The sequence below is a fragment of the Bos mutus genome, chromosome 19, assembly GCF_027580195.1.
Source record: "Bos mutus isolate GX-2022 chromosome 19, NWIPB_WYAK_1.1, whole genome shotgun sequence".
Taxonomy (NCBI): domain Eukaryota; kingdom Metazoa; phylum Chordata; class Mammalia; order Artiodactyla; family Bovidae; genus Bos; species Bos mutus.
Window position 1 is genome coordinate 18587580 of NC_091635.1, and position 24223 is coordinate 18611802.

The 24223-nt window shown below is 45.3% G+C and overlaps 1 protein-coding gene across 1 annotated transcript in view; it reads right to left on the reverse strand.

Moving 5' to 3' along the window:
- Positions 1-22632, reverse strand: part of HS3ST3A1 (heparan sulfate-glucosamine 3-sulfotransferase 3A1) — an 86490-nt gene extending 63858 nt beyond the window's left edge. The window contains exon 1 of the mRNA XM_070388791.1: positions 21272-22632. Coding sequence (XP_070244892.1) covers positions 21272-21867 — 596 coding nt within the window. The 5' untranslated portion in view covers positions 21868-22632. The remainder of the gene's footprint in view (positions 1-21271) is intronic.
- Positions 22633-24223: the final 1591 nt, after the last annotated feature.

A 24223-nucleotide genomic window follows, 5' to 3' on the forward strand; every position in this document is an offset into this window, starting at 1 on the left:
AGGTCCTAACAAGGAGAATGGACTTGTCCCAGGTCATCACCCGAAGGGTTCAGGAGCAGGTCTCCCAGGGGATGGACAGCTGGACCTCTGTCTCGAGGGTGTGACTTGAAAGGACCAGACAACACTCCTGGACACTTTAGAAGGAGATTTAAAAGAAGCCAGGATGCTAAGAACAAGGTAGGAGCCCGAAAAAGCAACGAGAGAGCAGTTTTGAGCATCTGATCCTGCAGATGCAGGGCTCATGTCTCCGTGTTCAGATGGAATTTTCCTCTGTGTTTGAGAATCCTGGAAACAGAGAAACTTGATCACATTTCTACCTGTACAACACTGCCAGGAGTATAAATTCACACCATCATTTTGGAAATCAATTTAGCAATATGTATCAAATATTCATGGCCTTTGACCTTATGATTCTACTTCTCAGAGTTCATGCCAAACAAGTTGGACTCAATATAACAAAAAGCTCTACAAAGACATCCATCAAAGTACTGTGTAAAATAGCCCCCAAATTAAAAAGTGATTAACTGGGCTTTCCCAATGACTCAGTGGGTAAAGAACCCACTTGCAACACAGGAGACATGAGTTTGACCCCTGGGTTGGGAAGATTCCCTGGAAGAGGAAATGGCAACTCACTCCAGTATTCTTGCCTGGGAAATCCCATGGACAGAAGAGCCTGGCAGGCTACAGTCCAGGGGGTTGCAAAAAAGTTGGATACGACAGAGCAGCAGAACAGAAGCAAAAAGTGATTAAAGGCTAAGTGATTAAATGATAAGTAAATTATGACATATTCTTAAAAGAGGACTTAGAAGTCATTACAACATTTATCAAAGGTCTAACAATGTAGCTAGAAAATGTTTATATTAAATTTCTAAATGATAAAACTCCTAACAAATTGTACATATGCCCTGAGTCTAATTAGACCAACAAAATTTTAAAAATATGTGATACACAGTAAGATGCCTGAGAAAAAAATACATCAGATTGGTACAAAGCTTGTCTGTGCCGCATTTGCTACATTTTCTGTGATGGTATACAATCAGCTGTGCTGTAACTCATGGTACACATTCCCAAATCCCCCACTATAAAAAATCATAACATAAAAGCCACAGAGCTTATGTGGAAAATGGAATAAGGGTATAACACTCTCGAACTTTATCAGGGGCACACTTTTTTGAAAGGTAGGAACCTAACAATAAGGGTAGCACAGTTTTCACACCTGAACTGGTTAAGAAATTCATAGATACAACAATAAATATGACACTTGACCTTGAAAAAGCCCTGATGTTTTCCATGAAAGTAGGCATTGGGAAGATTGCAGCTTGGGAGTTATTATAAAGTGTTGAAGGAAGGTTGTCAAAAATGCGACAGAAAATTGTTGACCAGACACGGATGAATGTGAATCGGAACTGGAGCTGAGCTGAGGTGGCTGGTGGACAGGTGAGGCACGTATCTGCATGTGTGTATAGACTCAAGTAGACTTACACGACTCAGTTCAGCTGCGTGCAGTTTTCTGCATTCCTCTAGTGTTTCTTTCAGGCTTCCACGGTGGCTCAGTGGAAAAGAACCCACCCACAATGCAGGAGATGGGGGTTTGATCCCTGGTCTGGGAAGATCCCCTGGAGAAGGAAAGGGCAACCCATGTGGCTCGGTGGTAAAGAACTTGCCTACCAATGCAAGAGACACAGGTTCGATCCCTAAGTCAGGACGATGCACTGGAGTTGCAACTGGCAACCCACTCCAGTATTCTTGCCTAGAAAACTCCATGGACAGAGGAGCCCGTGGACTACTGTTCATGGGGTCGCAGAGTCGGACACGACTGAGAGACTGAGCACACACAAACGTTATCAGTTTTTTAAGATATATCAGGAGATGATTTGTTGACCAGAGTAGCTATGGAGCCGTTTTAATATTAATAAACTTTGGTCTATCAGATAAGTATTGGGCCAAATGACTCGGGAGGTCATTTCCAATGCTAATATGAGATTTTACGATCATGTACTTTTTCTTAATAATTGATTTTGGGATAAGTTCAGTTTCTAGGGAGAGCTTTAGTACAAACTCTGTGAAATTCAAACAGGAATTAAATACAATAAAAGTAAATTCAGTCACACTGTTCTGAGCCTAAATTTTTCAAGTTTTCAAAAAAAATATTTACAACATATTTTTTATTTAGTTGCAGCTGTGTCTAATAAAGCTGCAACTGTGTCTTATTTCCATCCTTTTTACATGATCTGGTGCTGTTAAACAGTCTGCATTATTTTTCTGTGATAATAGATTCCTCTTTAATTAACATCTCAGCATTTCGGTGCCAATAGAATACAACCCCCAGACTCAGATTTGTGAACATCGCCTGCGAACGATATGGAAACCAACTTGAAATTTTCCTCTGATTTTCAACTTACCTTGACTTCAGAAAACAGACACATACACACGAAAAGGCCTTTCCTGGGAAACAGTCTGTCCTGCGGGACACTTCCCCTTCTGATGGATGTGATAAACGGGGAAACGACTTGTTTGGCAAAGTATAGGACATCATTACTCAAGTCTGAGTTCAACAGTTCAGATCTGTAAGGCCTTGGGGAGGAACGAAAAGTACTTTCTTTACGGAAAATGATTTTGCCCACGCTTTCAAAAACTGCGCTAGCATATTCTACTGAGTTCTGATAAGAGGCAGTCAGAAGTCAGACGCCCACATCACTGTGTTGAAATTGTTTACATATCTAGTGAGAATGCAATTTTTAAGAACTTCCTGTTTTGAACCTTTTCACTGGAACCTTTAAAACTGTGCTAAGCCTATAAGACTAGTTGCATGGAAGTCCCATGTTCAAGTCTATGTACTAACAGAGCTGTTTAAATGAACTATTATTTATTTGCTTTTTTTTATTTTTTATTTTTTGGTATAAACGAAGGGGAAACATGCCTCCAAGAAGAGAGTCAAAATACAATCTCTCCAAATGGATGGACAGCAAGGTCCTGCTGTACAGCAGAGGGACTGTATTCAGTGCCCCATGATAAACCATAATGGAAAAGAATACATGTATGTATAACTGAGTCACTCTGCTGGATAGCAGAAATTAGTACAACATTGTGAATCAACTATATATCAATACAGACTTTTAGGTATACACATATACATCTACATATCTTAGCCCTGAAGCATACTAACTTGCTTCAGTTGTGTCTGACTCTTTGGGACCCTCTGGACTATCGAATCCCAGGCTCCTCTGTCCATGGGATTCTCCAGGCAAGAATACTAGAGTGGGTTGCCATGGCCTCCTCCAGGGGATCTTTCCAACCCAGAGATCAAACCCACATCTCTTATGTCTCCTGCACTAGCAGGCAGATTCTTCACCACTAGTGCCAACTGGAAAGCCCTATATATATATATATTATAGGGGCTGGTACAAACATCTCTACCTCTGGGAATTTCAGGATGCACAAATATATATATACATATGCATATATATAGATCTCTCCATTGATGTAGTTTGATAACAATCAGGGGATTGGTCATGGCATGACTCATGTCCAACAGATTTGTAAGTGAAGTCAAAGTCACTCAGTTGTGTCCAACTCTTTGTGACCCCATGGACTATACAGTCCATGGAATTCTCTAGGCCAGAATACTGGAGTGGGTAGCCTTTCCCTTCTCCAGGGGATCTTCCCAACCTGGGGATGGAACCCAGGTCTCCCACATTGCAGGTGGATTCTTTACCAGCTGAGCCACAAGGGAAGCCCAAGGATACTGAAGTGGGTAGCTTATCCCTTCTCCAGTGGATCTTCCTGACCCAGCAATCAAACCGGGGTCTCCTGCATTGATGGTGGATTCTTTACCAACTGAGCTACCAGGATTTGTAAGGACTTCATAATAATTACCTATTACATATGTATATCTCTGTTCACACATCATATCATGCCACTCATGATTTTCCTGTTCTCTCTCCCCAAGAAATCAATAATCTGTTATAAGAAATCACATTTGACATTTTGTCGTATTTTCCCCAAACCCTCTTTTTTAGCTATGCTGTCTTGGACAGTCATCCCAGCAGGCACGCTGATACAGTGTGACTTTCACTTCACTTACAAATCTGTTGGAAATGAATCATGCCATGACACACAAAAATCCCCAGAGGAATCTACGGAGAACAAGGGCACCCACCAGCCAGACCTGAACCACCTTTCCCACCTCACACCCCCGACGTGGGTCTCTAGGCCCCTTTATCGGTGGCCTCTGAGGCATTTGTTCCAAAGTGTTTCTCTTTCTCTTCCCCTTCAAGTGTTCTACTTTCTCCACTGCTGCAATTACGTAGTAATCTGGCCATACAATGAAAACGCTCTTCCGTTCTGTCGCACAAGTGCAGATGGCTATGGGGTGACTGGTTTCATTTTAATCAGGATATTAGCTGAGCAAAGATTTCTTGCAGTCATTTGTATACCCCAGATAATCACAATGGTGTGATCAATGACCTAGAGCCAGACATCCTGGAATGTGAAGTCAAGTGGGCCTTAGAAAGCATCACTACAAACAAAGTTAGTGGAGGTGATGGAATTCCAGTTGAGCTATTTCAAATCCTGAAAGATGATGCTGTGAAAGTGCTGCACTCAATGCTGCTGCTAAGTTGCTTCAGTCATGTCCGACTCTGTGCAACCCCAGAGACGACAGCCCACCAGGCTCCCCTGTCTCTGGGATTCTCCAGGCAAGAACACTGGAGTTGGTTGCCATTTCCTTCTCCAGCTGCACTCAATATGCCAGCAAATTTGGAAAACCCAGCAGTGGCCACAGGACTGGAAAAGGTCAGTTTTCATTCCAATCCCAAAGAAAGGCAATGCCAAAGAATGCTCAAACTACTGCACAATTGCATTCATCTCACATGCTAGTAAAGTAATGCTCAAAATTCTCCAAGCCAGGCTTCAGTAATATGTGAACTGTGAATTTCCTGATGTTCAAGCTGGTTTTAGAAAAGGCAGAGGAACCAGAGATCAAATTGCCAACATCCACTGGATCATGGGAAAAGTAAGAGAGTTCCAGAAAAACATCTATTTCTGCTTTATTGACTATGCCAAAGCCTTTGACTGTGTAGATAACAATAGACTGTGGAAAATTCTGAAAGAGATGGGAATACCAGACCACCTGATCTGCCTCTTGAGAAATCTGTATGCAGGTCAGGAAGCAACAGTTAGAACTGGACATGGAACAACAGACTGGTTCCAAATAGGACAAGGAGTACGTCAAGGCTGTATATTGTCACCCTGCTTATTTAACTTATATGCAGAGTGTATCATGAGAAACGCTGGGCTGGAAGAAGCACAAGCTGGAATCAAGATTGCCGGGAGAAATATCAAGAACCTCAGATATGCAGATGACAGCACCCTTATGGCAGAAAGTGAAGAAGAACTCAAAAGCCTCTTGATGAAAGTGAAAGTGGAAAGTGAAAAAGTTGGCTTAAAGCTCAACATTCAGAAAATGAAGATCATGGCATCTGGTCCCATCACTTCATGGGAAATAGATGGGGAAACAGTGGAAACAGTGTCAGACTTTATTTTTGGGGGCTCCAAAATCACTGCAGATGGATGAAATTAAAAGACGCTTACTCCTTGGAAGAAAAGTTATGACCAACCTAGATAGCATATTCAAAAGCAGAGACATTACTTTGCCAACAAAGGTCCGTCTAATCAAGGCTATGGTTTTTCCTGTGGTCACGTATGGATGTGAGAGTTGGACTGTGAAGAAGGCTGAGCGCCGAAGAATTGATGCTTTTGAAGTGTGGTGTTGGAGAAGACTCTTGAGAGTCCCTTGGACTGCAAGGAGATCCAACCAGTCCATTCTGAAGGAGCTCAGCCCTGGGATTTCTTTGGAACGAATGATGCTAAGGCTGAAACTCCAGTACTTTGGCCACCTCATGCGAAGAGTTGACTCACTGGAAAACTCCTGATGCTAGGAGGGATTGGGGGCAAGAGGAGAAGGGGACGACAGAGGATGAGATGGCTGGATGGCATCACTGACTCGACGGACGTGACTCTGAGTGAACTCCGGGAGTTGGTGATGGACAGGGAGGCCTGGCATGGTGCGATTCATGGGGTCGCAAAGAGTCGGACACGACTGAGTGACTGAACTGAACTGAACCGAAGCTCTCAAGGGCACCGTAGGCTCAGAATGGTGTGACTGGATTTAGTTTTGTGATATTCAGTTCCTGTTTGAGTTTCACAGACTTTGTACTAAATCTCAACTCTCTAGGAACTGAACTTGTTTGTTCTTGTTGTTGTTTTTTAGTTGCTAAGTTGTGTCTGACTCTTTTGGACCCCAGGGACTGTAGCCCGCCAGCCTTCTCTGTCCATAGCATTTCCCAGGTGAGAATACTGCAGGGGGTTGCCACAGTTCTCTGCAAACCTCACACACTCCCCTTCCCTCCTCTTCTCCAAATTGATCCCCTTGATCCATCACCATGCTATTTAAAGGCCCCCCACCTCAGTTTCTGAGTGACCTAGAAAAGGACCACCACAGTGAAATAGATTAATTAGTTACAACATTCCAAGACTAAACCTAGAGAGATGCCATGAAAATAGCTTCTGAACTTTAGATACTCGAGTATCCTTATTTTAAGCCATTTTCAACTTGCAATGTCCTCCAAGTCCTTTCTCCATGAGCCTCTGTGAATCAGACAGAAATTACTGCCATCAACTTACATTGAACACTGTAGAAGCAATTTTTTCCCACAAGCAATAAATTTGTGAGTCAAATAGTAGGAATACATTGGTTTGCTTTTCTCAGTTTTTTCTCCCCCTCCCTTTTTTTAATGCTTTCTCGTCATCACCAAAATTCCCAGTGAAAAGGAAAATATCAGAAGCATTACAATGTCCGCTATTAGGCATTCATTGAGAAGAAATAAGATGTCACCAATGAAAGAATATCCATGGTTGAAACTTTGAATTTCAGTGTTGGTAAGAGAAAACACAAAGTATTCAAATATCTTCATTCTTTCAGGGAATTTTTGAGTGAGTTTTCAAAAAGATAGGGATTCTTAAAGCAAGTTTATTTTGCTTTCTACCCTTGTGATGGAGTTTAGAATAGGCTCATCCAGCACTGCCTTGGAAATTAGCCACTGCACTTTTCCCAGAACGTTCAAGAAAATTAAATAGGAATATCAATCAGATGCTACTTGTGTGTAAAAACTAATGCAGGAAGCCATAAGTATCCATCCAAAGAGCCCAATCTGCAATTAAAAGAAAAAAAGGGATTTCCCTGGCGGTGCAGTGGTTAGAAATTTGCCTTCCAATGCAGGGGGCACGGGTTCAATCTGTGGTCAGAGAACTAAAATCCACGTGCCATGTGGCACAACTAAAAAATTTTAAACTTAAAAAATAAAGTGTTAAAAAATAAAAGGCACCTGAGAGTTGGAAGATTTTGTATGAAAAATGCAAAATATCTCATTGATAATGGTTTACTGTTGATTATGCATTGAAATTGTAATATTTCAGGCATATTGGCTTCTATCAAAATATTATTAGTCTCCCTACACATGCCATGAAATAGCCTCAAAAATCCTTCCTGACACTTTGATCCCAGTTTGATGTCTCACTCCTCACCTGCAAACTCAAACTGTTGGCTGGAACCACATGGTGGGACTGCATTTCAGGACAGAGGTCAAGTGACCCCATCGCAGGATGCCCAGGCATCCAAAAGACTGAAGGAAAAATGGAGACGTGGAGGAAGATGTATGTAAATTAAGCACATACTCAAACACGAAGTCAAGGAAACAGCAAACTGCATTATTAAACTGTTTTTATATATATTAAAAAAAGACCAAAGACCTCTTGGATCTGTTTATATGATGGCTTTTCTAAAGTAAAATGTTTGTCATTGAGCACATGAATCACTTTTACATGAAATGCCATCATCCTGCACAAGTCTGCATATTTCAAAAAGTTCCCACAGGCCACTCCCAGGATGGACTCTTCTAGCCTCATCTGGCTAAGAGGAGCTGTAGTTTCTGAGTGATACCTTGTGGGGAGTCCATCAGCTACATCATGCATCCTCAACACCTCCCATGATGGATACTCACCTGAGAGTTACATGATCAGTAAAGTAAGGGAAGGTCCAGGGACATACATGAAGCTTTTAGCCTGTCCTAGAAGTCTGAAAAGCATGTCCAGTGAGCCAAAGGCTTGTGTTGGTCAATAAAGTTTTACTGGGAGATAGCCAAGCCCATTCATTTACATATTGGGAGGTAGCCACATCCATCATTTATATAAGGAAGCTCCAATACTTTGGGCACCTGATGCAAAGAGTCCACTCATTGGAAAAGACCATGATGCTGAGAAAGACTGAAGGCAAAAGGAGGGCGGCAGAGGATAAGATGGCTAGCATCACCAACTCAATGGACATGAATCTGAGCAAAGTCCAGGAGACAGTGGAGGACAGGGAAGCCTGGTGTGCTGCAGTCCATGGGGTTGCAGAGAGTCAGACAGACTGAGTGACTGAAAAACAACAAGGCTGCTCTCCTGCTAAGAAACAGTTGAATACTTGTGATGGAGACCGTCTGACTAACAAAATCTAAAACATTTACTATTGGCCCTTTCCACAAAAAAACTGCTGACCCATGACCTAAGGCATCATTTTTGTTTCACTAAACAAATAGCGAATCTCTCCTGTGAGAGGTAAAGTTCCAGGGCCCGGAGACAGAAGGTGGACAAAGACTGAGGTGAGTTCCTGGAGGGACACCCCTGGCATGTTCATTGCAGTCTTTTCACACAGGACCTCTGCTCACAGTGGCCAGTGTTTTTCAAAGTTTTTTCTAATGAGATCCACTACTGACAAGTACATTTTATCTCCAACCTTCCTGCACACACCTGATCTACTTATCTATGTTCATACCTGAAGCAACTTTGTCAAGGTAATATTTCTCTGGGTTACTACCTGGGATTCACTCTCCTATTTTATGCTATTATAACCCCTTCCATTAAAAAATAGTAATTGGCTTTACTGTACACCAATGTCTTGCAATTCAGAGTTTGAAAAACTCTTAGTACGCACCAGATTTTTGTTGCTGACGCGGATCTTCACTGCAAGCCAAAGGCTAAAAACTAGCAGCCACTTTGGGTCAGATGAGGTTGATTTACTCCATTCTTTGCAGAATTTTGGGTTTTCTGAGTTTTTGTTTTGAATATGTTAATTATTTCTCACTATGGTTTCTAAAAAATCAATATCCCAAGATTCTTTAGAGAAATCAGAGGGTATGGCAATTAGAAGTCTGCTGCTGCTGCTGCTAGGTCACTTCAGTCATGTCCGACTCTGTGTGACCCCGTAGACAGCCTCCCACCAGGCTCGCCAGTCCCTGGGATTCTCCAGGCAAGAACACTGGAGTGGGTTGCCATTTCCTTCTCCAATGCACGAAAGGGAAAAGTGAAAGTGAAGTCGCTCAGTCGTGCCCAACTCTTAGCGACCCCATGGACTGCAGCCTACCAGGCTCCTCCGTCCATGGGATTTTCCAGGCAAGAGTACTGGAGTGGGGTGCCATTGCCTTCTCCGAATTAGAAGTCTACCTTCCTGTTAACTGTCAACTGGAGCCGAGAAGTGGTTTCTCCAATATTTGCTTCCAACTTGCCACCCTTTGCCACAAAGCAAGTGCACCTGAAAACCCCAAGAATTTTCATCACAAGCATTAGCTCCCCATGACCTCCCCCCGTATAAATATGAAACAGATTAAATGTATTTTCTTTCCATCATTAAACCTTAGCAGGTCATTTTAGCAGACCCTCTGGCTTTGGGGAAAGCCTTTTTAACAGATACTGTTGTAATCTCAAGTCCTCCTATAGCAAGAAGAAAGAGAAAGACCTCATTGGAAAGAAAAACAAGCAGCCTTTATTTCTTAAAAAAGAAAAAAAATCCCACAACATTTGATGAAAGAAAACTACAAGAATAATTAAAGTCCAGCAGAAAATTAAGAAAAAGGACCAGATGCCAGATTTGTTTACTCGACAGCTTTGTTTGTAAAACGAAATCGCTTCATCACTGAAGCCTGTTTGTAGGGCCAGAAATTTTCAAAGCATCCACTGGCAGCAAACATGGCTTCAGTTAAGAAAGGTGACGAGGGGGGAGCAGTTAGCCCTGGGAATGTAACTTTCACTGCAGCTTAATCCAGTTGCCTCTTTAAAATACCTGAGCGTAATGAGTATCTGCAAAGATTTATGACCGTAACAAACATACCATTTTTGACTTTGTCACTCAAACCAGCCTGGCAACTTTGATAGTTCCTATTGAAAGGAGAGCTCTAATCCAAATGAGAACTCTGAAAAAGGGAAAGGAATTTTATTCCTATAATTTGATTGATTACTTCCTATTCCAAATGCTCAAGAGAGAAAAAGAAAACGTTATCCTGTCTGTACTTGGATTTCTCCCACTAATCTTTTACAAACAGGTAACAACCATAAAACAAATTACTTACGAGGATCCATAGGCCAATGGTGCTAGCTGGGTTCCAAAATCTATAAGCATCAAAATATTGGTGAAAACATCTGAGATGAAAGCCAGAAATGCAAAGATGAACTGATCACTGACTCAACTTGATTCACTGTTTTAATCACCAGTCTTGGAAGGAGAGAAAATAATGCTATCAATTGTTCCATTCTCTGGAATATTTTTGCCATTGATATAAATCCTCCAAAATAAAATTTACGTAATTTAGAGCAAGCAATGGTTTCCCAGTTGTAGTCTCCAGAATTTTACCATGAAAAATAGAAGTTCTGAGCACTTGTCTTTGGTTTAATCTTAGGCAAGGCACCCTGTTTTTTCATAGGCAGAAGACAATCTCTAAGATACCTTCTCATTCCAATTTTCTTTACAGTTTCTGATTGTTAGAACCAAAGAAATGCAAATCGACAGTCATGTCTTATTTGGCAATGACCTAACCACTATAGTATAGAGCCTGGCACTACTAATGACCAATTGGCAGAATAATTAGATAAAAGTTATTAATAACAATAATAATGAAGATCAACAGAAGAGTGCTGGGGGGTAAAAACTAGGCTATTGCCTGACTGGGAGTATTAACACTTCTAAAGAAAAAAGTGTCGATCTGAAATACTTCAGAAAAGAGTAAGAAAGATGGACTTTGGCGATGACTCAGCCATGTTCAGGGTGGTCTGGTTGGGGGTTTCCCACAGTCAAAAGAGAGCACAGGGTTGGAGATCCTAAGGAATGAGTACAACCACCAACTCACCCTGCCCCCCACTTCCAGGAGCAGCCAGCCACCTTCTCATTATATTCCTGACAATATTTTGGCATCCCCATTCAGCCATTTAGACTTGCTCATCAGGACCACTAAATAAAGAGGATTTTTCCCCCCATGCTGATTGTTATTTTTTAATGGATGGGTGATAAATCACTTGGATGGCTCAGGATTTCTGATATGCCTACAGATGAACTCTGAACATCACAGAACATTCTCCCGGGTGGGTCATAGGCTGGACCACAGATCTAGTCTTAACACATTTAAGAACCTTGAGATCATGGTATGTGTCTTTTCGGACCACAATGGTATGAAGCTAGAAATCAGTGAGAAGAAGAAAAATAGAAAATTCACAAATACGTAGAGTCTGAACAACACGATGAGTCAGACAGCAACCAATGAGTCAGAGAACACATCAAAAAGTAAATTTTAAAAATAACTTGAGACAAATAAAAATGGAAAGGAAACACTCCAAAACCTTAGGGGATGCAGTAAAAGCAGTTCTAAGAGGGAGGTTCATAGTGATAAATGCCTGCATTCAAGAAAGTCAAATGAACAACCTAACTTTACCCCCCAAGGAATCAGAAAAAGAAGAACCACCTGAGCCCACAGTTATTAGAAGGAAGAAAATAACACAAATCAGAGTGAAAATAAATGAAATAGAAATGAAAATGACATTTCATCAAACGTACGTTGCAGGTTCAAATATTTTGGTATATTTATAAAGTTCCAAACTGCATGAAGAAAAGTGTATGCCACCTAAGGTGGAAAAATGCCAAACAAGCCCAGAATAGCATTAAATCACAGAAATTATTTTTATCTACACAAGCATTTAATAGCTTGTCCTTGGCATGACACAGGTTCATAAAACAGATTCAATCAAGGTAAGTAAGTCAAGGATTAAGAGGAAATACTGTTATCTTCTTTGAGTCTCAAGATGTAGCCAGAGTTGTTTTCTTGTTTTGCTCTAGTAAAAAGGTAATTTTTATTTTGACAGTCGTTAAAAATATCAAAGGAGATGTTCTGAAGCAGATTTTCATAATTCTATTAAGTCAGAGCCTCCGATGCACCACTGTGTGTTTAAAATCAGAAGCAGAAAACGCCAGTATGCCGCCCAGACGGGAACTTGGAGTCTGATAACGCTGGCATCCCAGGCTTAGCCGTTCCAGCAGCAAGAGCCACCCAGATCACCCTGGTCCAGCCCTCCAGCACTATGGAAGCTGGACTTTCTCCTCTCCTCCCTCTCTTGCACACCTGCAACTGGTCCAGATCTGCATCGCTGCTGCAGCGGGTCTCACAAGCCAGGGTCTAAACCAAAGGTTGAAGCACAAGGTCAAGTGAGGAGATAGACTATTTAAACTGAGGGGACTTCCCTGGCGGTCCAGTGGCTAAGACACCATGCAGGGGGCCGGGGTTGATCCCTGGTCAGGGAACTAGACCCCACATGCTGCAATTAAAGAGCCCATTTGCCCCAAGACCTGGTGCAGCCAAATAAATATTTTTAAAAAAAAAGAATATTTAAGCTCACCCCTAAAATCTAGACTGTGTTGTTATCCCAGCTTAAGGCGCATCCACAGGCATGGGTCCACCCATCCCTCTAACCTACATCGGCAGCTTCCCCAGCCCTGACAACTCCTCCTCCTTGATTGCAAGCAACAACATACAAAGCCAGATGCCCACGTCAGATTTTCCTCTGACTCCCACTTCAGCGCTTTGTGTCCTCAAAAACCCATCACCGACATCAAAGCTTTTGCTCTCCAGCCTGAGAGGGCTTCAGTCAGGGCTGGTGACTTTATACCCTCGTGATGTGACACTTGCCAGCCACAAAGAACAGAAAAGGAACACAAAACTGTCTCTGCCCATGTTTCAGAGACAAGAGAGCAGGAAGGGGAGCCCTGAGCCAACTTTATTATGAAATAAGCTGAGGGAAAGATCAGCATGTCTAGAGCAACAGGTGCTGGCATGGAGGGGAGCTTGCTAGCCCATGCTGGGGGGCGTGATGGGGGGTGGGGGCAGCTGGAAGGAGAGGAGCAAAGGGGCTCGCTTGGTAGAGGGTTTCAGAATGAGCCCTCCTGCCCGCTGCCTTCTTTGTTTTTGTTTTTCTGTTCTTTTTTTTTTTTTAATTGGAGTATAACTGCTTTACAATGTTGGGTTAGTTTCTGCTGTAGAATACCATGAATCAGCTGTAAGTACATATATAAGCCCTCCCTCTCGAGCCCTTCTTGAACCCTCATCCCACCCCTCTGCCTTCTTTGTTAATGATGCTCTTTTCCTCTTGGTTTTGGGATCATTCTAGACAAGAAAATTGTAAACAAAACAGTACAGAAAATTCTCAGAAACCCCTTCACCCAGACAGCTTCCCCTGAGGTTATCATCTTCCCTGGTAAAGGATCAAACCAGGAAACTAACCTTGCTATGACACCATGAACTCAACCACACACGCCAGTCACATACCCTCAGTTTTTCATCAACACCCTTTTTCTATTCCTGGGACCCAGTGGACGGTACCAGATTCTATGTACTCGTTAGTAATTAGTCTCTTTCATCTGCTCCCAGTGGTGACAAGTGTTTTAGCCTTACTTTGCTAGTCTCGATCTTGACATTTGTGAAGAATGCTGCTCAGGCATTTTGTGGCTGCCCCCTCCCTTCATGTTTTCTCACGACCAGACGGTGGTTGAGCATTTGGTGGGGCCAGAAACTCCCGCACATGAAGCCTTCCTTCCTGTACTACACCAGGGGATACAAGATCTCAGGGGCTTCCTTGGTGGTTCAGATGGTAAAGAATCTGCCTGCAATGTGGGAGACTCAGGTTCAATCCCTGGGTTGGGAAGATTCCCTGGAGAAGAAAATGGCAACCCACTCCAGTATTTTTGCCTGGAGAATCCCATGGACAGAGGAGCCTGGTGGGCTACAGTCTATGGGGTCGCAAAGAGTTGGACATGACTGACTGACTCAAACACACACACACACACACACACACACACACACAGGATCTCCATAGGAAAACAAGGGGATGTCACCCACATCACCTGGATTGGGCAGGGTCTGCCAGGTTCCTCCACTGTAACATTCCTATAAGCCCCTTACCACCCATGCTTACTTAAAAAAAAAAAAAAAAACTGGAGTTGAGTTGACTTACAATGTTGCATTAATTTCACCTCTAGAACAAAGTGATTCAGATACACTCACTTATCTGTTTTTTTCAGATATTTTTCCCATATAGGTTATTACAAAATACTGAGTAGAGTTCTCTGTGCTATACAGTAGGTCCACCGCTGGTTATCTATTTTACATATAGTATTGTGTACCTGCCCACTCTGCTCCCCAGGCCCTGGACGGCTTCACAGGAAGCCGTCTCCTGCTGGAAACTCTGAAAGGACCTTCCTATAAGACTGTCCCACACAGACAGATCTTCCAAAGTGTATCTCAGGCATGTCAAGGGTTAAACAGGCTTCCGGGTGCCACCCCCTAAGAATCCTGGGACCCTCCTCAAGAGCCTGTCCCACAGGGTGGAAGAAATAAGACTGCATGACTGATGTTGAAATAAAAATCATCTGGAAGTATTTTCATGTGAAGCTGGTTTTAAGAAACAGAGGCAAAACACACTAACAAAACTAATCTGGGGCATATGGTATTTCTTTCAGGCATGCACATTTCTAATACAAATCTCCTAATCACTTCTACCTTGCTTTTCAGGTTTACTGTTAAGGCAGGTCTTTTTTATTTCTCTCGAAAGGATAACCTCCCTGCCTGAAAGAGCGGGCTCAGGCAGAGAGGCTGTAAGTGCTACCCAACATGATTTTCCCTCCTTGTTTTTTGTTTTAAAAAAATGGGGAGACCAAATATACTCTGATCATGATGAAGTTTTCCAAGTTCAGCCCTTTGGGTTCCTTGCTGACTCTCCCTCCCACTAGGTGGCGCTAAATGTCACATTCAAAGTGGGCTGCTCTCAAGAGTCCCTGAACAGGATTTTTTTTCTTTTTTAAAAGTTTGCAAGAATATCACAAGCCTAACATCAAGTACTAAGTTTCCTTCTTACTAAATATTTCCTCTTTTCTTTTTTTAAACATTTACCGCCTATGTGCGTGTTTGGTCACTAAGCCACGTCCCACTCTTTAGGACTTCATTGACTGTAAACAGCCAGGCTCCTCTGTCCATGGGATTTTTCAGGCAACAGTACTGGAGTGGGTTCCCATTCCCTCTCCAGGGGATCTTCCCAATCCAGGGATGGAACCTGAGTCTCCTGCATTGGCATGTGGATTCTTTACCACTGAGCCACCTGGGAAGCCCACATTTATAGCCATCTGACAGCAAATCTGAACTTCTGGAATACAGCTTTCAAAGGACCACAGATTAAATGTAACAGTCATGACCACATGAGTGATATAAAAAAATCAGAAGTTGTATCACTGGAGGCAAGCAGCTGGGAATATGCTTCAGATCTCTAAACTCGGCATTTCCTCAATTTCTAGGTTCTGGTTTCACATAAGTTTATTTCATATAGGCTAATTTATTAACTGTATCAATATCCCTATGCCCGTAGAGACTTTTTAACTGTATCAAATTAGCAAAGATTTTAAAGTGCTGGCAAACATTTTAAAGACATTCTTACAAACGCAAAGACTAGGCAGCCAAAATATTACTGAAGTGCAATTTCCTCTGGTTATAATATTAAAGGCATATGCCTTAATAAGAAACCTCATTTCCACAATAAGGATTCATCACTTAAGGAGAAACAAACTTTCTCAAAGCTTCAAGTCCAGTATCACTAGGAAGCACATGGAAAAATGATGCTCTTTATCAGCTAAGTTCCTGTTCCTTGGTGGAGAAAGGGAAAGCTTTTCCCTAAGGAAAAGCGCTACATCTATGAAGTTTCCGACCCAGCAACCTGAGTGATGGTAAGTATGATGTGCAGTTGTTCAAACGCATCCCGTAGAGACAGGCAAGCCTTAGTTGTTTATATCAAGTGGGTGTGTTTGCTCTGTGACACTCTCCTCCTAAGACGGGAGCTTCTGGCCTATGTAAGGTCACTCCCTCTTGTCATTAACTGCAAAAGCTTATTTTGTTCTCATGGCCCCTCCAGAACACAGATTTGGCATGTCCTCTTTCTGGGCCCATCCACAGACATTTCCATGAGACAAATATTTGGGCCAGACCATTCTTAGGTTTTTTTTTTTTTTAAGGGAAGGCAGGAGATGACAAAAGGATTTTTGCTCCTAGATGGCCGTGCGCTTCACATACGCTCTATCAGCAAGTGATGAAGCTCATCACTCTAAGCGAATAATCACTCACACCAGGCATTCCCGCTCCGGACTGTACCAAGCATGGCTTTGCTGTTGTTGTTGTTTTAATGGCTGGACTCAATATCCTAGACCCTGTTTCACTTGAGTCTGATACTGCTCAGAAGTTCCCGAACCACTAAGTAACATTCCTGTTATCAGTTCTATCATCTGTCCACCTACTGGCTGCCTGCTCTTGAATGTGGGTTCACGCACAAACCTGAGTGCACGCGCGCACACACACACACACACAGAGACGAGACTGTTGAACTTGTCTTGCCGGGGAGGTCTACCAGGGGATGAACCCAGGCCAAACAAAATGGCAGCATGAGGCGTCTCAAGGCACCGTCTGCAACCTCCCACTCGATGGAATGCGTCCAGTCACTGAGGACTCCTGGGAGCAAATGCATGAAAGACATGATGCCCTTTCCCCCTCCAAAGACACAGGACTCGGGGCCCAAAGCTGCTTCTCCCCACTTCCCCCCTCGACCTTTCAGCCCTTCCAAGGTCCTTCACTCCCTTCTGAGGACACAGGGCCTCTTTGGATGGCAGTCCCCAGGACCTTGCATGGGTGGCCAGACTCCTGTGGCTCGAATTTCATCCCCCACCCTTCCTGCAGAAGGGCTGGTGGCTCACAAGGGTGGGAAAGCGAACACGGGGTGCTCTGCAGCTGCTCCCAGCTGCTCTGAGACGCCCATCACCCCCGATACAAACCGAAAGGGCCTCTGCTCAGCCTGCCTCTCCCCAGGATGATAAACAAGGCCGTGATCGGGAAGGGCCAGAGAGCTTCACATTCTGAAGCCATGGAAAGAAGCATCTTCTGAACTCCAAGCTGAGTCACCTCTGATCTTCCTGGATACTACACGGGGATCCCCAAGCTCCGGGACCTAAAGCCTGATGATCAGAGGTGGAGCTCATGTAACCATAACAGAAATAAAGTGCACGATAAATGGAATACACTTGGATAATTCTGAAACCATCCCCCACCCCAAGTCTGTGGAAAAATTGTCTTCTACCAAACTGTTCCTGGTGCCTAAAAGGCTGGGGACCACTGCCACGGAGTAAAATAATATTGGCAACATTTTTCTCTGTGGAAATCATCCGGTCTCACTAAAAAAACTGAATCAAAATATAGGAATGAGACATGCTAGCATAAGAGATTAGACAAGGAACACTTAACTATCTTGTCCCAAAATAAAAGACTGAAGTGTTACAGAATGCAAACATATACATACATATATAAATACATAGTATGCATAAGCGCACACACGTATCTTTAAATACTTTATAAATAGGCATTTTTTATCTTAGGAGGTAAGATAAAAGCTAAGGTATCTTTTTAGGAGAAAAATAACCATACATTATAATTGGTGCAAATATACAAGCAGAGTGGAGGAGGGGGGTTCTTATTGAATTCCAAGTTCACCGGGTCTTGAACTACAGCAGAGGTATCTGGTCTTAACTTTCAGAAGAAATCTTAAAGTTTTGAAATTAATGCAACAATTCCCCACTTTGCTCGAGGAACCCGCCACACATCCAATGGACACGGAGACAGAGCATGGCGAAGGACTGCTTTCCAGTGATGCGTGAGCCAGACATTTGTCGTCGTCCTTGATAGCATGTCGGCTAAATTAAGTCATGTGGAATGTTTTCTAAACCCCATCAGGGCGGAGTTTCATATCCAGAAAACTCCACTGGAGCTCCCTAAATTATCATTAACAAATTCCCTGGCATAGTAAAATGTCCCTATGTTTCACTGATTTGACAGTACTATTCGGACAGTTTAAATCAATATGAATAATTTCCTTTTTAGAGATTTTGAATAAACTCGTTTTCTTAAGCTTTGCTACACACTTGTCCAAACGAAGAAACTATTGATTACACTATTTCTGGGATGTAGTTTAAAAAGTACCATTAATTTTCTTCCCCAGAGAGAGAAATGTATTGACACGTCCTAGCAACAAGCGTTTTAAACGATCAAACTCAATTTCCAAGAGATTTTTCTCCCAACTTCTCATCAGCAACAGATTTGTGCCATCATCAGGACGGTAGGGGGCGCTGCCACAACAAACTATTCTGGCAAATGGAGAGAAACTTCAGGAGGTGAAAAAACAAGGCTAGATTTGCATGATTCTCCCATGTCAAAGAGCATCTAAAAAATATTGTACCGATTTTTTTTTTTTTTTTTGCTTGGAATAACTCACTTCAGGGCTCAAAGACTAGGGTTTTCTTTCTGTTCCTGTGTGTGTGTGGAGGGGGGAGGGGTGGCATTTCATAAGTGTGTGTTAGAAATCCTATATTACAATTCTGGGACGGAATCAGGAAGCTCTAAAAGGAATCCCTTTACCTAAAATACTGCCTAAACACAAGAGCTAAAACGTGCCTAATAGACGGTGTTGTGTGTGATTTTCTTTTTCATGTTTAAGTCTTCAGTCTTTTCCACAAACATCTAACTCCAAGTTCAGAACCAAGATCAAAGAGAACTGTGGCAAAATTTCATTAAATAATCGCATAATCCAGCCTCCATAGGTTGGACTTTTTTAATAAGAGTTTTCCATGTAATTGAGTTAAACTTAAATTTATGCATCCAATAAAAGCCCATTGCAAATGGTAAAACAAAGACATTGCTCCAACACTCAGAAAATTAAATCCACCAAACCATGAAGTCTACTGTGCAGTTATTTTTGTAACCACCATAAATTGCTTTATAAAACTCCTCTACCCAAGTAAACAATCCAAGGAGATATTTACTTTACAGCATGCATCCAGTTTCCAAGCAAGAGAGCAGCCTAAAAGTTTATGACTTTTTCTTCTTTTTCTAAATTGCCTCTCCCTTCTAAAAAAAAAAAAAAACAATTTGTGTTTCTAGTTACCTTGAAACCTTCCTTCTCTTACACAAGCTCAGAAAGGTCCACAGAAAATAAGATCCAGCTCTCTGAATATACTGTACCCTCAGCTACTCATCTCTGAAACGGGAAGAAACAATCCTACTTTGTGGAAATAAAGTCTATGTGGCGAAACGAAAATACAGGGGGTTAGTACTAAATATTTCACCATACATAACAGCACCTCAGAGTCCAACATTGTCTTAGATGTTTTGGGGCAGTCGGCTTGAAATGTGTTCACTTACAGCCATGTACCGGGCCGCATTCAATGCAAACTGCTTTAGATAAGAGTTTTAGGGGGTCTTTAATCACGTCTTTCTTGTGTCCTTGATGGAAAAAACAGAGCTGCCTTTGTGCTAAGAAGAAGGACCTGTTGTTTCCAGATTCAACAGGTCATTTTTATAAGAACTTCCCAGAGGACACAACAGAAATGACAGAAACACAGGGGGATTTTTTTAAGTGGCTGATGATTTTAAATGATATATATCCCATAGCACGGGAAGGCTGTTTGTTTTTCTTTCCAACAAATGGAAAGTTACTGTTTGAAACATGTTTAATGTTCAAGTTTGACTTTTAGGACGAAACCGTTTTCTCCTGAGTTGGGTTACTGTAAATTTGCTTCCTGTGCTTGACTCTCAAGTAAATAAACTTGTCAAATCATGTCCATTTCTCTTTGGGGTATGAATGGCTAATTGAGTGGGCTTTTGAAATATACTTAAATGGTGTTGTAACTTTTCTAATATCATTTCAGTTAAAATAATAAGGAGAAGGAACATTTAATGAATAAGATAAAACTTTAGAAAATGGAAAATTTAAGCGTATTTTTCCTTATGCTCCGAGGAGAGAAAAAAGCACCACTATTTTATGGCAAACAAAACCCAGGTGACACTAAGATTTATTAGAGTTTGGCTTATTCTGTTATTAAAGGTGGTCTGAATTTGAGAAGACTGGCAAATTTAAGATTAAGATCTAAATCAGCCTTGTTTCCTACACTGCATTAGGAAGGTTTTTTCACAGTGTTACCAAGATTCCTACTCCCCCTCCCCGCTTTTCTTCCTTTAACAAAAATTTCAGCTACCTCATTTATAAAGGGAATTGTTTGAAGATCTTTAGAAAAGTTTCTGCCAGTCCAGAGACAAAAGGTACTCTTTCCCACAAATACAGAAGGCATTTTGTGCAATTTCCTTGCCCTAAACAAAAGTTATTGCCAACAAAGCCTTTTTTAAAACACACTCACATACATACCGCCAAACCTAGAGTCTAGTTCTAGACACTTTAAGTGTCTGTATTACTTACCACTCAGAACAATTATCTATATTACTTACCACCCAGGACAATTCTCTGGCAAAGAGTTAAGATAAGCAAATAAATAGGCGATGGCAAAAACTGCATTAACCCCAGGGAACTGCCCAGAAGATAAACGAGAAATAGAAACAGGTTTCCTTGGGGAAAGGATCCACTAGGTTACTTATCTAGTAATTGGTGAGCAGGTTTCTAACTTGGCAGGGACATTTTCTCTCTCTCTGCTTCCACAGAGTAGGAGAAAATGAAGAGATGGGCTATCTGGGGGGAAAGGAATCCGAAAAACTAAAGAAAAATATCTCCAAGGCCAAAATATCCACCCCCCCGCCCTCATCCACTTTATTGTGGAAATAATGTCTATATGGCAAATCGAAAATACAGGGGTTTAGTACTAAATATTTCGCCATATTTAGACAGAGGCAGGGTGGGGGAAAGATCCCTCTTCTTAAGGACAGCTACTGGTGACCCTCTGCCCTCTGATGAAATCGGGGAGGGAGATGCATTGGGTGAGGGTCGCCAAGGGCTCCTGAGCCCCCACCGCGAGCTCCGGCCGCCCACTCCCTGCCCCACGTCCGCTCACCGGTACCAGGCGAGGCCCTTGTCGTAGCTACGGTCGAAGAAGTGGGGCTCTGCGCCCACGGCGCGCACGTCGGGGTGCACGCGCAGGAACTCCAGCAGCGCCCGCGTGCCGCCCTTCTTCACGCCGATGATGATGGCCTGCGGCAGCTGCTTGCTCCCCTCGTCCAGCAGCAGGGCCAAGGTCCCCGGCGGAGTCTCGGCCACGCTGCTCCCGGCCCCGGAGCCGCCGAGACTCCCCGCCAGCCCGGGGGGCTCCTCTTCCCCGGCCTCCTCGCGGTCGGCTCGCGGGGCGGGCGGCCGGCGCCTCGGCCGCGGCCGCACTTGCAGGAGGCGCTTCCTTCGCGCGGCCACGGGCCACGCGGCCAGCTCCCCCGGGCCTCCGGCCGGGACGCCGCGGCCCGGGGTCCCCGCCTCCTCGCCGCCGCCCGACCGCCCCACGACGGGGCCAGATAGGGTCTGGCAGCGCTCGGCCAGGCAGTAGAAGACGTAGAGGGACGTGAGCAGAGAGCAGAGCATCAGCAAGAACTTGCGGAAGACGCTGCGGGACAGCGGCTCGGCCGAGGTGGGGTGGGCGCCGGCCGGGCCTGGAGGGGCCATCCTAGCCGGAGGCAACGTCGGGCAGCGCGCGGGCCATGCTAGGCCGGGACTCCGCCAACTGCCGGGACATCCTCCGGGGGCTCCTGCGCGCTGGACCGAGGCCACATCGCCCTGCGCCCCCGCGGCCGTGCGAGCTGCCCAGGCGGCAGCAGCCGGGACTCCTCCGGGAGATGGAGGCCCCAGAGCCGCGCGCGGGATCCCAGCCTCCGGTCGGTCGAGGGGGCGGGAAGGGGGACGTGATGCCGTGCTTAAGAAACCATCGTCTTAGATTCGCCCAAGTCCTCAGCCCGGGGCCGCACTCGGCGCCCCAGGTCCCCGAGAGTTGCCGGAACGGGGATCTCGGCGGCGAGTGGCGAAGGAGTGCGTCTCAGCCCCCGGCAGGAGCAGCCTCTCAGCGCGCGTCCCAGCTCAGTGATCGTGCATCCCTCGCTCGGTCCCGGAGAGCGTACGCGCGGCTCCCGGGCCGCTGGGCTCCGCGCGCTCCAGACCGCGGCGGGGACAGCGCCTCCAAGCCGCCGCTTGCTCGGTCCCCGGCCCGCCTGGGTGCGCGCTCCCGGCCCTGGGGCGAGGTCCCCCGAGTCCCTCTGCCGGAGCAGGAGCCAGAGGGGCCGCGCCCAGTCGTCCGCCCCTCTCCGTGCGCGCCCGGCCGCTCCGGCGGCTCTTGGTCCCACCTGGGAGCGGCGCGGCTGAACCGGGCTGCGCGGGACCCGTCTGCAGCCGCGGCCACTGCGCTCCCCGCCTCCCCGCCGCCTCCCGGGCAGTCGCCGCCGCCACACGTGGAGCTCCGAGGGCAGCAAACTTGTCGGTGACGTCAGCGGCCGGGGCCGGACCAGCCCCCGGAGGAGCGCAGGGGGGCGGACTGGTGCGCCGGGGAGAAGGTGGCGCGGACCCCGCGGCGGCCGCCCAATGACCGCGGGGAGGGCGGGGGCGACCGAGGCGACGCCCCTTCCCTACTCCGCCCACCCCGCCCCCTCCACCCCAGCCGGCTGCCTCGCCCCCTCGGAGCCGGGCCGGGTCTGCGGCGGCTCCTGGGACTTCTGACCGGCAGGCGCGGGGGCCGGATCCCCGGGACCTGACTCCCACCCCGCGAGGCACGCGCTCCATCAGGGGCTCCCAAACCACTCCGACGCCACTCAGCCCAGCGCAGCCCCGACCCCTCCGATGCCTGTGCTCGGGGTCCCTCCCTCCAGGGTCTCTCCGTTCTGACCCCGGAGCCGCCAAGTCCCCACTTCCACAAACCTTCGGAAGTTTCGCTGGTGGCGGTTCCCGGGACCGCTCCGCGCGCCGCGCCCCTGGCTGTCCGGGGCGAACTGGATTCCTTCGCTGCGGCTTCGCCTCCCACCTACGCTGCTGTCCACTGCGGATTCCCGGGCGAAGCCTTCTGCCCGCAGCAGCTTTTGGTGCTTTGTTGTTTTTTTCATTTCATTGTTTCCCGAATGCTAGTTTAGGATGATCAAAGTTTCCCTGGACCTGGAAGGGACCAATCTCTTAGGAAACGAGCCAAAAACTGAATCAAATGGAGAAATTCAGAATTTTTTTTTTAAAGAAATCAACTCCGATTCCAAATCCATAGGCGCAGTTTTTGATGAAGGAATTCTTTTAGTGTTGTTTGTACGCGTGTGTGTGTGTGTGCTTTCGTGCGCGAGCGTGCGCGCGCCCCAATGCGGAGTTAAATGTCTTCTCCTGAGCAGCGGTTTCCTGGTTCGCTTGCCCCCCCTGACCCTACATCCTCTCCGCGCGCTCCTCAGAGAGCGGGTCAGAAAGGCCTACAAATCGCCTTGCTGTTTAATGGAGGGAGGTGGCCCGTGGAACCTGCATGAGGTGGTTTTTAATTCCAATCCGATTTGTTCCTGATTTCTTGGTTTCCTGGTCTCAGCAGGATGCCCCGCAATGTGGGCGGTAGCCTGGCCGCCTCACCCTCACCCTTGCAGGCCATGCGGGCGGCTTTCGCGGCGCCCGGTGTGTGCTGCCCAGGGCTGGCCGCGGCCGCGGGGCCGGGGTGCGGGGGGCTCCTGCTGCCCAGTGTGGGAACTTGGCCCGCCTGCCTTCCCGCGCTCCATCTGACGTGGAAGTGAAGTCTTTATAACCTTTCCAGGGCGATCTGGCGGTTTCTGACTCTGGGTGCCTGGGTGGAATTGCTGTATGTATGCCAGCTGGATAAATACTGAGGGCTGGACGTGGTTTTCTGTTTATGAAGTGCCAATCCCAGCCTTTTCTGTCCACTGGTGAAGAGTTTGTTAGGTTCTGCTGCTATAAAGCAATGAGCTTTTACAAGGATGAGCAATAAGTCCTGCCAAGCTTTAATGCCTCATTGTGTCCTAATACTGGATGTCAACAATCTAGTTGAGCTTTAATA